The sequence below is a fragment of the Arvicola amphibius genome, chromosome 11 (genome assembly GCF_903992535.2).
Source record: "Arvicola amphibius chromosome 11, mArvAmp1.2, whole genome shotgun sequence".
In the NCBI taxonomy this organism is placed as follows: Eukaryota; Metazoa; Chordata; class Mammalia; order Rodentia; family Cricetidae; genus Arvicola; species Arvicola amphibius.
Window position 1 is genome coordinate 40,158,025 of NC_052057.2, and position 16,097 is coordinate 40,174,121.

The 16,097-nt window shown below is 39.6% G+C and overlaps 1 protein-coding gene across 1 annotated transcript in view; it reads right to left on the minus strand.

Moving 5' to 3' along the window:
• Window positions 1–16,097, minus strand: part of LOC119826011 (EGF-like and EMI domain-containing protein 1) — a 576,796-nt gene that overhangs the window by 497,453 nt on the left and 63,246 nt on the right. The window contains exons 2-4 of the mRNA XM_038347058.2: window positions 13,854–13,988; window positions 10,819–10,928; window positions 9,121–9,225 (exon numbers count right to left, since the gene is read on the minus strand). Of these exons, the coding sequence (XP_038202986.2) occupies window positions 9,121–9,225; window positions 10,819–10,928; window positions 13,854–13,988 (350 nt within the window). The remainder of the gene's footprint in view (window positions 1–9,120; window positions 9,226–10,818; window positions 10,929–13,853; window positions 13,989–16,097) is intronic.

Genomic DNA, 16,097 nt, shown 5'->3' on the forward strand with positions numbered 1-16,097 from the left:
ATGAAAATAAATTACATCCTATGCATTCAACATGGTATTTGCTTGACCTCTGCCTGGAGGACTGAGACATCATTGTATAAATAAATAAGGAAGATGGCATTTGCACCAAACATTCTTGTTATCACAAACATCTTAGCCTTAACACACACCACACACCTCAACTAATGCCAGTGACTGTCTCACTTTTCTCCTCCCTTAACCCAGTCCAGACCTGACTTCTGGCTTCTTCCTTGGGCTTCTCACCACCCTCTATGTTTACGCTTTCAGGAAATCCACCGTTAAATCACACTTAAGTTAGTTGATTTGGAAGACTCTCTTATCTTAAGAATATCATGAAGGTGGCAAACCCACCAGGTTCAGCCTCCTACCTACCATCCTTGTTCTCAAAAGTGACAGACACACCTGAAGGCAGAAAATATGAAGGAAGTCATTCTTCTTTACCCAATATAAATATTCTGATTATGTTCTAGTCATTTAGTGACTGAATACCTTGCTCTCTCTCTCTCTAACACTGAGCACTCAAGCTTCTAAGACAGAGGACCGGATACCCAACTCCTCAGGAGGGCATGACCAGACACTTTCCTGTTATAACAAGGAATTTACGGTTTCAAAAATAGCTAGGCATGAAATTGCCTATCCAAACCAAGTGATGTTAGTGCACTTCTTGTTCACTATTACGTGAACTTGAGTGAAGTCTCCCTCACCACATCTACATGCATTTATGGAAACTTACTCATTTCGAACTCAGATATACTATCCCAAGGAACAGCGAATGTAGAAGGTTGATTTGTGCAATGAAAGATGTTCTCTTTGTTTCACTCAGTTCTCCTTTCAAACAATACACATTGTGTTCTCAAGAAAATGTAAGAGGGAGACTAGAGAGATAAGAGAACTTGCTGCTTTTGCAGGGGATCCAGATTCAGCTCTCAGGACCCACATGACAGCTCACAACCCTCTGTGACTCTACGTCCAGGGGATCTGATGTCCTCTTCTGGCGCCTCATATAGGCATGCATATAGTACATACTCATACACATAAAATGAATGAATGAATAAATACGTAGGTAGGCAGGCAGACAGACAGACAGACAGATGAGAGTTTGAAAGACTCAAGATATATTGTATACTTGTGTGAAATAGTGAAAAAAAAATTTAAAAATAAAATATGGTGTTTAAGCTCTTGTTAATATATTAAATGGAAGATTTTCATCCTATTTTTTGCCTAATTAACTAATGTGAGTTTGATTTAGTATAAGATAAAGCAAAAATACACAACTTGATTGCAAGCAGCAATAGAGTACAAAATGATTATGTAAGGTTTGGCTGCTTTCATGATACAACATTTTCTTTCACTTTGGAATGTCATGGTCTTTTATCATATTGCTGCAACTTGTAAAGACATATTTTCACTCAAACTTGCCCATCTCCTGTGGCATTGCATAGCCAAACAGTTGTGATCTGTCCTACCCAGCTTGGCATCATTACAGACTGGGGTGTGACATTCACCCTGGGTTGCCACACCTCCCACCATGACCTGCTTCCTGTGTCAGCCTGAATCTGTTTCAGAGAAGAACATTCATTACATTAGAACCATTTGATTTCCTGTTTCCCTAAGAACAATGTATGCTTTTCGATAGCACAGGTCAGTTTATGTCTGTACAGTGAGCAAAACTAAAGTGAACACAATAATGCACCTTAGACTTTTCAGATATCTTTCCCAGCACAGTTCCAGAATTAAATGCTGAATGGGAAATAGGAGTATCTGACATCCATTCGATTGTGAAGCCATTACAAAAGTGGCAACCGCTTGAAAGCATGCCTTCAACACCTGAGTTCTTTGAAGGGCACTTCATATGCAAACCATCCATGTTTGTCTCCCCTGAACTCATGTGGGACTCCTGATTATGAAAGATTAAGAGATGGGACCGTTTGGATCTTTAACAGGTGACTCTGGATCTGCTCTCATGAATGGAGCAGATAATATAATAATACCATATTTATATGTGTAATCAATTAAGACTTGCTGGGTTAATTGATTGTCCAGTTTAGTGGGTAATCTCTCATACTCTTCGTCTCTTACACATGATGCTCTGTGCTTTCTGCAAGTATAATCATCACCAGACATGGACCCTCGTTCTTGAGCTGGAACCGTAGTCTAAGGAAAATTCTTTTTTAATTTTAATAATTTACCCAATCAACAGAAAGCATGTTAAGATCTGGGTTATCGGTAAAATACGAATGCTAATGACACAGGACTGTGAGCATTTTCAACAAACACAGATGTATAAAGCATGCAGTGCAGCTCATAAAAAGCATGGCTCCTGGGTTACCATCATTGTCATTATTATCAGCTTTCACCACGTTCTACTTCATCAGTAATTACACCCTGTGGAACCAGACAGCCCTGGATGGTGCTGTGCATTCTCCTCTGAGACTGTCATATTTGCAAATATCAAGTAATTACAAAGCAGTCTCTTTTCAACCATGGCTTACAATGGCTACGGAATGCATACAAGCGTGCCTCAGCAAGGTTCTTCCAAAGCCTTGATATCCAAATCCATGCTAGGGTAGAAAATCCCATGCACGGAGTCCAAACAGCAGGTTATTCTTTTCCTTGGCACAAGGAAGAACATCAAATCTTAGTTTACTATCCTCAGAAACAGTTTAACTGGTTCCAAGAGCATGCGTCCCCATAGCTGCCAGTGTTGCCATGCCTTTGTCTAGTTATGGGATGAAGACTCTGCTGACTTCAGTGTGGATAAGTTCAACCCTTGCTGAGAGCTTAGGGCTCTACTACAAGGCATCTTTTATGTGACAGACACAATAAGCACAGATTTTAACTAGTGTAAGCTGCTGGCTAGTGTTAGGATTGTGTATCAATTTATCTCCACGATATAACCTGTCATTACTTCATTTTCTAGCATCTGCTGGTAATGTTCCCTTAAGTGTGGCATTTTCAAGTGTTTTCAATTAATGATTTTTCCATTCTTTTCCAGAATTACCTTCCCAGACTGATTTTTATAATTCAATTAAGATAAGCCACCCCCTTCCCTTAGCAGGATTTGCTCTTTGTAACCCCCCTGCCACTTTCCCCATTTTCACTGCTCCAGCAGGCCAACTACTGAACTGAAGCAGAAGATGAAGGGGAAACGTTTGCTGAATTTCCCATGCTGCTTTGCCATGCTGCTGCAACGAAACACCACAAACTGAATTGCTTAAGGAAAAAAACTTCTATTTCTCCAGGCTTTACTTTGTAAAATTAGGAAAATAATGCCATGTGTAGACAGCATGAGGATTAAGTAAAAATGTATTTCATACATGTGGCATATGACTGACTCAAGCCTTGGGGCTAGAACTGGGACATCCACATATTGCCTCCTAAGGGTTATGAAGGTAAGTCTCTCTGTTACCTCTCACCTCGCTTCTGGACAGTTTTGGAAATGTTCGGTATTTCTTAGCATATACAACCATAGTTTTGATTGGTCTTCATTTTCTTATGATGGTCTCCCTGTGTGCATGCATCTATATTCAGATGTTCCCTTTTTATAAGGCTATCAGTCATACTAGATTTGATATGAACTCATTTTGCTTATTATATCCGTAGCAAGCCTATATCAAAATAAGATCACATTGTAAAGTACTTGGATTTAGGACTTTAATATAAGAAATGTGGCAACAGGGAACATAATTCAAACTATATAACATTGCTCAAATAAATAGTGTTCTTAAGAGAACTTGAACTGAAGAAAACCCGAGTCCAGCTTTCTATTATACACAGTCAATACGGTTCCTTGGCTAGGACCTGCCTCGTGGTCAGCTGTGACTCACTCTCCTGTGAGAATTGCTCAGATTCCCCAGTGTGAGAAGCAAGGCAACTGGAGCCTTTCCTGCTCTGAAGAGAGCTCCCCGTCTAGGGTCCTCAGAGCATCTACGGCAAATGAGAAGGGTTACAGCTTGGGTGATGCTTTTCAGCCTATAAATCACACGTGTGATCCCTTTGGCCACTCACAAATAACAAGCTGACATGCACCACACAGTCACACTGAACAGTGTCAGAAAGGCATCCCAGCTTTCAGGTTACGCTAACAGGTTCTGAGACCAGAACATAGTATGCATAGATCTCATGTGTCCTACATCCTTGCCGTTTGCTCATAGAGCAGCCAATATAACTCTATAGTACATAAAGGTGAGGTGAGAATACTTATTCATAGTATTTATTTAGATCACTGGTAATTTAATGTATAAGAGATTCTGGAAATACTGTGGGAACACTGTTGGAACTCAGCAAGGCTGAAGTTTTTATTTGTATCTTTAGAAATGATAATGCTGAGGCTGGAATTAAAAGTGCCTTCTCCAAGACAGCATAGTCAACGGTGAAGCCCAATGACAGCCTCAAACCGCCTGAAAACTTGACAGACAATATTTTAAAAAAAACCTTATTTTTATACACATCTAAATACCACACTTAAAGGTGATAAAAAAAAAAACATTTGTGGATTCTTCCGTAAGTACAAGGAAATGGAGAAGCAACAAATGATGCTGCATGTTCAAGATACCCCATCTGGGGCTGGAAAGTTGGCTCGGCCGTTAAGAGTGCGAACTGCACCATCTCAAGGGTGGGAATTCAGATCTCAGCACATGAGGAATAATCCAGACCTCCCATACAAGCTATCAACCAATTGTGAAAGAGACTGAGACAGGAGCCGTGCTGGCACTCGCTGACTTCAAGCATAGATGAGAAAAAGGGAGCACCAGGTCCAGGGAGAGATACTACCTCAAATGAATAAATGGAAAAAGACAAAGAAAGATGTCAGATGCCCTTTCCTGGCCTCCGTATGTTCACATGCATGTGCACTAACACACACATGCACATGGTGGGGAGGTATAGATAGATGATAGATAGATAGATAGATAGATAGATAGATAGATAGATAGATAGATGGATGATAGGTAGATGATAGATAGATAGATAGATAGATAGATAGATAGATAGATAGATAGATAGATAGATAGATAGATAGATATAGATAGATAGATCCTCAACCACAGAACTGTATTATTCAGTAACTGAATTTGGCAACAGAGTTATGAAGAATTCTATCAATTAACCCTCTATGTATAAAGTCTGAAAACACCAGGTTTGGTTATAGGCTAATGGCATGATTTGGCCACTTCTTATGCAACACTCTCTACAGCCAAGAGAATTGTTGTTGTTTCCCCGTTATCTACTATGTATCTTATGGTCTGTGGAAAATATGCTAACATTTCTACCAAATTTCATAGGAATATTTTATACATCTCAAAGAACTGGCTGTATTTTGTACTTACAAGCATCTTTGAGAAACTTCTCCTCCCCTCTTGGTATGGCATAGATGAACACATTCCTCTTTCTCTTAGGACAGAACCATATCCCATCATGGCAATGGTGAGTTACATTATAATCATAGAATTTCCGGTCTCTATCTCCCACCAGACTGAGACGCAACCATTTGCTTTCACATCTGAGGTATTAGTGCACAGTCTGTTAGATAAATATTTACTAAGTGGGAGACTTGATGGAAGGTTGATTGACTGACAGAGTGAATAAGCAAACGCGTGCCTAGCAAATGAGAAGCGGAGACACCTACCATTAGCCACACTGACATTTTGCTTGGCTTCTGACCCAGAGGCAAGGAAGAGAGGTAGTAATGTGGGAATGAGGTGTGACGTTGTGTGGGAAATTAATCAGTGCCTGTAACTCCCCGCTCTCTCTGAAGCCATAATATTTCAGAAAAGAGGAAACGTCACTACCAGCTCTCTAGTTTGATTTGCATGTGTTCAAACCTTCAACGTATTCCTTTTGATTTCTTTAATCAATAGTTTTTTTAAAAAATATTTATTTGTTTGTTTATTATACAATATTCTGTCTGCATGTATGCCTACAGGCCAGGAGAGGGCACCAGACCTCATTACAGATGGTTGTGAGCCACCATGTGGTTGCTGGGTATTGAACTCAGGACCTTTGGAAGAACAGGCAATGCTCTTAACCGCTGAGCCATCTCTCCAGCCAATAGTTTTTTTCTGAAAGCTCTTCATTACTTCCTAATTGTCAAAATTCTATTTTTTCATTCACCTGATGAGAGCCAGATTTTTTTTCAAATGAGTTAGGTACATCAGCAATTTTAGAATCATTATTGATGTCAAGTGTTGCTCTCACTTATTAGCACGGCCCCGCTCTCGCTAGGAGTGCAGTCTTTTCTCCACCTTAAGAAGGCCAAATGGCTTATTTTCATTTCTCTCTTCCCACACACATTGGTAGCACCAACTTTACTCCAGGTGACAAACTCATTTACAGTGACTCTGATGATCTGAGACAAGCATCACATCTTTGGCTCTGAAGGAAGATGTAAGGATTCTATTAAAAGTAAACATCAAAAATAAACAAATAAGACCTATTTCAATTTTAATTCACAACCACCTGCAGCACGCACACAGGCACGCAAGCACGTGTGCATGTGAACACACACACATACACACACACACACACACACACACACACACACATACATTGATCCTTAAGTTTATTAAAATTTTAACTGCACATATTTATTCATTGACTCCCAGCAACCCCACAGGTGGGATGTTCTTCACAAAATGTAAAGCACAACATCATCACAAGCCTGATTATTGTGCCAAAAACTAGAACAAAATTTGGAATAAATGTTTATCATTATCACTCAATAGTTAGTTTTTTGTTTTGTTTTGGCTTTTTTTGTTTAGTTTAGTTTTGTTTTGCTTTGCTTTGCTTTTTTGAGGCAGGATTTCTCTGTAACTTTGGAACCTATTCCAGAACTAGCTCTTGGAGACCAGGCTGGCCTTGAACTCACAGAGATCCGCCTGCCTCTGCCTCCTGAATGCTGGGATTAAAGGTGTGAGCCTCCACCACCCAGCTCAATAATCAGTTGAAAGTGTGTGGTCCACTGATGTAACAGACTACCATATAGCTGTGTGTGATTCAGTAAGTTTTCGGAAAGACATAAAAAGGTTTCAATGGCAGGCAACGAAGGGAGAACACATTAGAAGGGGAAAAAACAGAAGGACGTTCTGTCATTAAAAAAGCTGTGTATAATATGATCTCATGTGTACACACTTTTCACACCTGTGTGAACATAAACAGATATGTATGGGATGCCCATCGTGGTTAACTGCAGGTAGAAGCAGTTTTAGTTTGCTATATCATATAGACTGGGATTTTATGATAATTGGAATTTGTTAATATTTTATCATTTGAGTGTTTTTATATACAATTTTAAACATAGCATTAAATTTATTTTACTGATATATGTGCATATACATGGGAGGGGGCAGATACCATGCATAAGAACTAGATTAGGGGCCTCCCTCTCCAGGCTAGAATCAGCTTGCTTAGTGGGCTTTTTCCTGTGAGCTACACGTTACAAACAGCTTTTACAATCGGAACTTCTCATCCTTTAGAATTCAGCTAGTGTAATTTCCTCTTCATTGGGTTCTCCACCTGTTTCTCAACTGCTTGATTTCCTAGAAAGTCTTCAAAATTTCTCCATTAAAACCACCTAGTTTATATAGTAAGCGGTGCCTCCTTTTGATGGGGGAAATACAGTCCCAAGGAGAAGTCTAAACACCTACTCTTTGCGAATGAACACCTTTGGGTAGTCGATTCCTTTTAAAATTCAACAGGAGTCCTATCGTGGAGAGGAAACAGTGTTAGAGTCTAGGGGAAGCATGTCTGGACAGCAGTGCTGGCAGGGGCAGCAGGGAGTCCTGACGGATATTGTGTATGTTGGTGTTATCCTGTGGCTCTGGGGACTTCACGGTAACAAGACAAGATTGAGCAAAAGACAATCTTTCTACTACAAAAATAAAAAATTTTGACACTTGAATTTCAGAGAGCACATTAATTACTTTGGTGTATGGCAGCTGGTAAGTTGGAATAATCAAAATATTCAAGTACCGGTGTAAAAGATAAAGAATAAATTAATCCAGGTATAAATGGGCTATTATCTTTACCGTATGTCTCTTTTATTACCTTTGTCCTCCGAAGCCTGATGTCCTTTGATATTTGCTTCACAAAACAATGCATTCATAAATAAATAATTATGGTTTTTAAAGAAAACCTCTTGATGAACCAATAACATCTGTAATTCCCCATCACAATTATGAGCCAAAATAAGGAAGCCTTTAGTATCTTCTATTTTATTCAAAGTCAAATAATTTGTTACCATGGATCCACATGTGGCTTTATTATTGTTGTTGTTGTTTCGAAAGCATTGGAAATAGTAAAGATAAATGTGTTTCTCAGAGCCTCTATGGATCCCTGTCTCTAAGTGTAAGATCGCTCAATATCGGCTTTGTCTTAATTCATTTATTTCTCGAAAGGCAACCCAGGAAAGAGTTTGGGAATTAATTTACAGGAACATCTCTGAAGTGGCCCATGGGAGATGGGAGCACTGTTCTTAATCCTAAGTGTGGAAGAGAAAGAGCCCAAGTGGGGGGACCTCAGAAACTTTGTGGTTTTCCCTTCAGAAATACGAGTGGTAGACACAGAAAGTACACATAACCCATCTGCTTTAAGTGAGGTTTCATTCTGCAGGAAAGGTTAAATCATTGGTCATTCCCAAAACTTTGCACACAAGAAAATCTTATACCTATATGTCCAGTGATGGTTGAAGCCATGAGAGTCACTCAAGTCTTATGAGTTTCAGGTTTTGTGATTTTTTTTTTAAGGTAACAGGTATAGGATCAGTCACTACTGCAGAGCATCAAGTTCATGCTGATTGTATTTTGCTCATTTATAGATCCCGGAGATATCACAGAATATATTACCATAGCAGTAATTTCAAGCCATCCTCCATGAGATACTTAACATCTTTACAAAGTAGAGCATCTTGTTCTTACAAAGACCCTTTGAACAGCTATAGCAACAATTTACAACTTAGCCACAAAGCATATTTTAAGATGCTTATTACACTGTGATTCTAGATTTCTGCTTAATGACTCATGTTCAGTGTTTAACAGTTTCCAGACAGGTAATCTACCACGAGACTACCAGGACACAACAGAGACAGTGCCAAATAGTGACAGAATGGTTCTGCAGGTGACTTACCATATTGACAGTGGGGTCCATGAAACCCTTGGGAGCAGAGGCAGCGTTGATCATCCCTGTCCGAGCACTGCCTTCCACTGAAATGGGTTCCCAGAGACGCCACAGCTAAAAGAAGTGTTCAAAGGAAGAATAGGTAGGGTCGAGAGAAAGAAAGAAAATCATCAGTATAAGTAGGCATCTTACAGTTAATATAACATGATCTAGAAATTTCCACTTCCCTCCACAGGAGGGTTATAGAAAAAAAATACTATTACTAGACAAGGGCTGACTCTTAGAAGTCTTGTAGAATTATCTGTAGGAACACACCTGTAAACTTCGCAAACACAGAGATTCTGAGAACCCCTCTAGAGGTACTTAATACAAATCTACCCTTTAAAAAGACACTAGATCAATTGTGTTCACATCAAGATGGAAGAAGTATTGGTAGAAAGAAACTGCATGGATAAGGTGATTGTGGTCAAAACGATCTTTAAAACAACAACAACAATCAAACAAAATGCTAATATTTAAACAGAAGCAAAGAACTCGGGTAGCTGCTAAATAATAAATATGAATACTTTAGCTCAGAGCTGCCAGTTTTCTGTACTTTATAACACAGTTCCGATGGTAGTGTGGAAAGATCTTTTCTATGATCGTAAACCAACCAGCCATAGTGACCTGAGTGTAAACACACTCTTGCCACAACACTTGACACTATACCTGCTTAATATAGGAAGCACACAACAAAATTTCTCCAGTGTGTTTTAAAAGCAGAAAGCCCACAGGGAAAGGAGGCAGGATGCTGGCAAACTCTGTAAGGTGCATAGAGGCAGGAGAGATGAACTGTGCTGTGATGCTGCACTGATTAGACTCACAGATGCAATCTAAGGAACTTCCCAGTTGCCATAGGCACATGATGCAGGTAAAGGGCTCACAGAAGGGAGCCCTTTCTCACAGCCCGGTGAGCTGTGGAATGCCACTAGTTCTCTGCCTGAGTGCTGTCAAACACCAGACTCGAGACTTCAGAAATCCCATCACCTGAGGCTTGGAAACAGAGTGCAGACCTCATCTTAAATAGCAAGCTGCCTCCAGAGCTCTGCAATTAATCATGACAAGCCCACGTTGAGAAATCCCATCTAGATTTAGTACAGTGATTTCCCTCTGGACTTTTGAATCAACTATGGATTACAAAGTTGATGATATAGGAAAGGGGAAGAGAGAGAAGTGAGATGGACATCAAGGAGAGCCTTCCTGCCTTTAAATCGCCTGTCCTCTAAGGAGACAGAATATACAGGAGCTTTCATTGGTCCTGAGCTGCAACTCATCATGAAAATGGTTCACAGAAAGGCTTTTTATATGCATTTCCCCCACACGTCACACATGAGTCAGTCTAGAGCAGTGGCTCTCAACCTGTAGACTGCAAGCCCTCCCAGGGGTCACCTAAGATCTCCAGAAAACACAGATACTACATTACAATTCATAACAGCAGCAAAGTTACAGTTATGAAGTAGTGACGAAGGTAAATTTTATGGTTGGGGTCACCACAACATGAGGAACAATATAAAGAAACCACAGCATTAGGAAGATTGAGGACCACTGGTTTCAAGCAATGCTCTGAATCTGCAGTGCTTCTTAAAATGCCGAAGCACAATAGGCCTCCTGTGGAGGAGGCAAAAGCATGCCCTGTTGCAGAACTTGGCAGGAAGAATTACAACTTACAGGAGAGGCAGCCTGGCTCATTATCCCATCGGCTCCAACCAGGGCAGCATCTGAAGACTGTCTGGTGTTCTGTGGTATACACCTGCCTGTAGACGGTGTAGTAGCGGGTCCTATGGCGCACAGGACAGTAATCAGGAAACGTACTGTGCCTCTGATGGCAAAATTATCATTTCAAAGTTATAAAAATTTCTCCCTTCAGTTCAAATTCTGCCACATATACTGGGAAATAGGTAAGAGATGGGATGGCTAGCTATGGGTGCACTTTGTATATAGTATACAGCTACTACAGCACACATGCAATCAGCCTAGGTTTTAGGTAAGGGTTGAGGAAGATTAAGAAGCATATAAGTGAGCTGAAGAGACAGCTTGGAGTTCTTGGAGAGGATTTCCAGCGGCTTATAACTGCCTGTAACTCCAGCTCCAGGGGATCTGACACTCTCCTCTGGCCTTGCAGACACTGCATTCAGATGCACAAACAGACAAGCAGACAGGCAGACAGGCAGACAGGCAGACAGGCAGACAGACAGACAGACAGACACACACACACACACACACACACACTTAAAAATAAGACACAAATCTCTAAAGTATAAATGCAATGTCAAAAGTTTCTTTGGGATGAAGCAAGTACAGTAGGAGATGATGTCAAAGGCCTCTCAGTGAGGAAGGACCAGAGCCTACCAGTGATGACCTGTCAGCTGACTGCTGTATCAACCATCTCAAAGCATGCTGATTTCTTTTCTGTCAAACCAAATTCCTGTATATGCTTTATTCCTGAAGTTTTAGCTCATTCTTTCCCCTTCATGTACCTTGTCCCCCATGTCCTAGTCCAAATCCTTCATTATTCAAGGCCAACTTCTATTTCCACTTCCTCCAGATTCTCTCCTCTCTCTGTCAACCCTCTTTATTACTACAGAGTTTATTGGCATCAGAATTGTTTATCACATTTAATTATTCAACATCTTGAAATACAACCGAGAACTTCTGTGTATATCTTTCCAATCAGGATATGACTAGATGTCTAGATGTATATACAAACAAAAAAGGGTATGTTTGGCAAGACATCAATTATTTTTTTACATTGCTACCCCTCCAAATCAGTGCCACAAACATAGCTGTTAAACTAGCGAGCTCTTGAGGATAAACATGTGAAGCCCGTGACACTTAGTCACGTTTGCTCTTCCTGCATCTGCACGGCTGAGGATAAACATGTGAAGCCTGTGACATGTAGTCATGTTTGTTTCTCCCACTTCTAAGCATCTATACGGCTGAGGATTTTCTTTGGGTCAGATCACTGTCTACAACAATTAAACCACATTGGGACAATACAGAAAATTTAAATGAAAAACCATTTTCAAAAATGATTTCCAGAACTGGAGAAATGCCTTAATCGATGAAGGGTTTCCCCTCCAATCCAGTGACCCCAGTCCAATCCCTAGAATATGCATGAAGACTGGACTCAGTAGTACAGATATTTATAATGATAGCCTCCCAGGGAGTTAATGGGAGGCATACACAGGAGATCTAGAGCATCACTGGCCAGCTGAGTCAGTAGTGAACATGAGACACTTGTCTCAAACAACAGGGAAGGCAAGAAACAACACCACACACACACACACACACACACACACACATTCCTCTAATCAATAAATCATATATACTACAAGCATGCCTACACACATACATACACCTCTAATTAAGAAATCATATATATGCAAGCATATCTACACACACTCTTCTAATTAATAAATCATATATACTATAAGCATGCCTACACACACATATACACACTCCATGCACACACGCACTCCTCCAATTAATAAATCTTATGTACTACAAGCATGTCTACATAGACACACACATTCATCTAATCAATAAATCGTATATGCTACAAGCATGTCTACACAGACACACACATTCATCTAATCAATAAATCATATATATTAGAAGCATGTGTGCTGCCTACATTTTGTGATAAATTTACCGCTACTGGTTTGTATTAACACGCATACTGAGTTACATGTGTAAATTCTGTTTTCTGTACTCCTCATGCTATTCATGCATGCCATTATTTTCCAGCTTTACACACTAAAATACAGAGAAATACTGAATTTAACTTAAAGCCATGAAACAAGTAATAATTGGGAAAATTTTTCTGAATTAAATGTCATTTATATATACTCAATTTAAAACAGCACCCCAAAGAGTACTCATCTAAATGATAAATATGCATGTGTATGCATATGTACACAATATAGTAGATACCCATATTTACTGTTATAAATTATTTAGTCTTGTATTATGACTGCCACCATAGTTGTACAATGGCAAGGTGAGTTACTTATAAACACCCTAACTTTTCATTGCTGATAGTAGTATCAGTGAATTCGTTAACCTAAAACTATAATTTATTGTTAAGATTTAGATTCATTTGAATCATTTTCATAAAATTCAACCTCATAGCAAACACTTCTATCAAGAGGCTCTTAGATGTTTTGTGAAACTATTTCAAAACTTTAAAAAAAAATGATGAAGCCTGGACTCTTAGAAAGCATTGTGGACACTTGGTTTTCTCTCTTGTTACAGCCTGCTGGGTTGATCCTAATTCAAAGGCCATGAGAAAGTTAAAGAATCTGTAGGTTTCAAAGGGCTCCAGAGAGACAAGAGCAGGTCAGTAGCTGCTTCCCAGCTGTAGAAACCCTGGATCAAGTTGAGCTAAATTTAGCAAACCAACACAATATTCCTTGTTTCCGCCATGTTTCTGATCTTTAGCTTTCGATGATATTTCATATCCTGAGGTGAAATTAGTGTCTATAACCAAAAATAGTTCACACATAAGCAAGGTCTAACCTAAGTGTCCATCCCATTGCTAAAAAAAAAGCTATGTAAGTATAAATGCTCTTGGTAAGTCTACCTTTGCCCCTCTTCTTAGATACCCAAACATTTACTACAGTTCATGGGAAAAGACGTTTAGGAATAGATGAAGCTTCTAATTTTGAGTTTTAGTAGTTACAGGAGTAAGGACATCACCTTACCTTCTTTCATAAGCCACACACCACCGTGGGCCTGTGCAGCCTTGTTTCCAGAACTTGACGGTGTCTATGAAAGCTCGGGTGCATGGACGTGACAGTCTTACCACCACCAGCTGCTCCTCCTTGCAGACATTTGGCCTTCACAAAGAGAGAAATGCACAGTCACACAAGAAGAAGTGAGCAGGGTTTCTGTAAGAAGCATGGGTGCTAATTTGTCCATTTTCCACAACACATTTGTAATGATATAGAAAAATACACACAGAAAGTAATGAGCGAAAACGCAGGCAACGTTTGGGGGAGTTCAGGCTCCATGACAGTCTACAATCACCATGTGTCAATTAAGGTACAGATAGTCTACAATATCTGGGGCCAGGAAGAAAGAAAACTGGAATCGATCTTGAAGAGCAAAAAACTTCCAGAGATATGCAAGTTGTTCTATTCCCATTGATTAAGATAACTGAGTTGCACATTAAGTTTAGAGCCAAAATTTAGAACAGAATGTCAAGATTTTCAAAACCCATAAGGAAATAGCAAGCCAATTCATTAAAGAACTTTAGTCTTTCCTGGAAGTCAATCTCTGAGCAATATTTTCCATCTGTATGTTTAATTTGATTTCATATGTAATATGATGCTTGTTTAAACACAAATAAGTGTCAATCTCCTTATCTGAGTTTGCTTCCTGCTTCTGTGGTATAATACTGACCTAAAGCAACTTGAGAAAGAAAGGGTTTATTTGGCTTAAAGATTACAGTCCATCACTGAGGGAAGCCTGAGCAAGAGCCCAAGGCAGGAACCTGAAGGCAGGAAGTGAAACCCTGGATCGCTTCTTGCTTTCCATTAAGTCTTCCCTTTTGCACAGAACCATCAGCCTCCAATGAGCTCCACCCTCCGCCATCAATTAGCAATCAATGTGATGGAGGTAATTCCTCAACTTGAGGTTCCATTTTCCCAGGTGTGTCAAACTGACAATGAAGAACAAATGGTACACCACCCCATTATAGGACAATTACCTTAAAGAAAGATAATCCAAATTCATAGGTATACTTACTGTGTACCTATACACTGATAACCCACATAGAGTACCAATAATATTTAGAATCCTTTGTGATTTTTAAAAATGCTTTCGGTGACTGATGTGGGATTTCCCTCTGTATGCCGAGAATATGTTTTATTACCATTGGTTAAAAAAAATGGTGCTTTGGCCTATGGCAGGGCAGAATAGAGCTAAGTAGGAAAATTAAACTGAATGGAGGGAGAAGGAAGGTGGAGTCAGGCAGATGCAATGTTGCTGCCAAAGAAGACAGATGCCAGAAACTTACTGGTAGGCCATAGCCTCATGGTGAAACATAGATTAAGAGAAATGGGTAAATTTAAGCTGTAAGAGCTAGCTAAAAATAGGCCTAAGCTATTAGTCAAACATTGATGTAATTAATATAGTTTCTGTGTGGTTATTCGGGTCTGGGTGGCCGGGAGATGAATGAGCAGTCTCAGTCTCCAGGTGACGATCTATTTACTAGCTCAGTGCAGTCTCCATTTAGAGTAATACTAATGACAGTTGCAAGTTAGACAAGTCCCTCTTGCTTTTCGTGCCTGCAGTGTTATTTACAGGCTCCACACCAGCACAAGCTAAGGGTGCAAAAGATTATCCATCCCTGGTGTTCCTTTCTTTGGGAAGCTGACATTCTGACTTAGTCTTTCTTACTCGAAATCTCAGAGCATTTTAAGACAGGCTTAGTTAACTCTACTCACAGCCAGCCAACAGTACAAAGTGAACTCTATTTAAGTTGCTGCAGGCAGGTCCTAAAAATTTCTGTGAACTTTCCTAGGGACACAGAATTAATGTCTAAATGTATGCCCCATGCATAACTCAATGACACCACCCTAATTGGCCACAGCTTCCATTTTTCTCACTGCTTTCTGTGGCTCTAAGTCTTGCCACCTGATTTCTCTTACAGACCATTTCTCCCACACTCGTACATTTCTAAAAGGTGATTGTTTAGATTTGTAATTGCCAATTTCACCTCAATGCTATAAGGATCATATGGAATTTCATTTATGAGAGTGCATAGCACATTTTAATATTTAAAATAAATACAAAAATAGCAAAGTAAGTATAAAATTAAAGCTAAAATATGCATTCATGAAATCATCAAGAATTGGAGAGCAATACTAAAGAAAATCTTAGTTTTTAAGAATCTGTTAGTATAGAAAATAAAAGCATGCTCACATATTATATGTGTATATGTA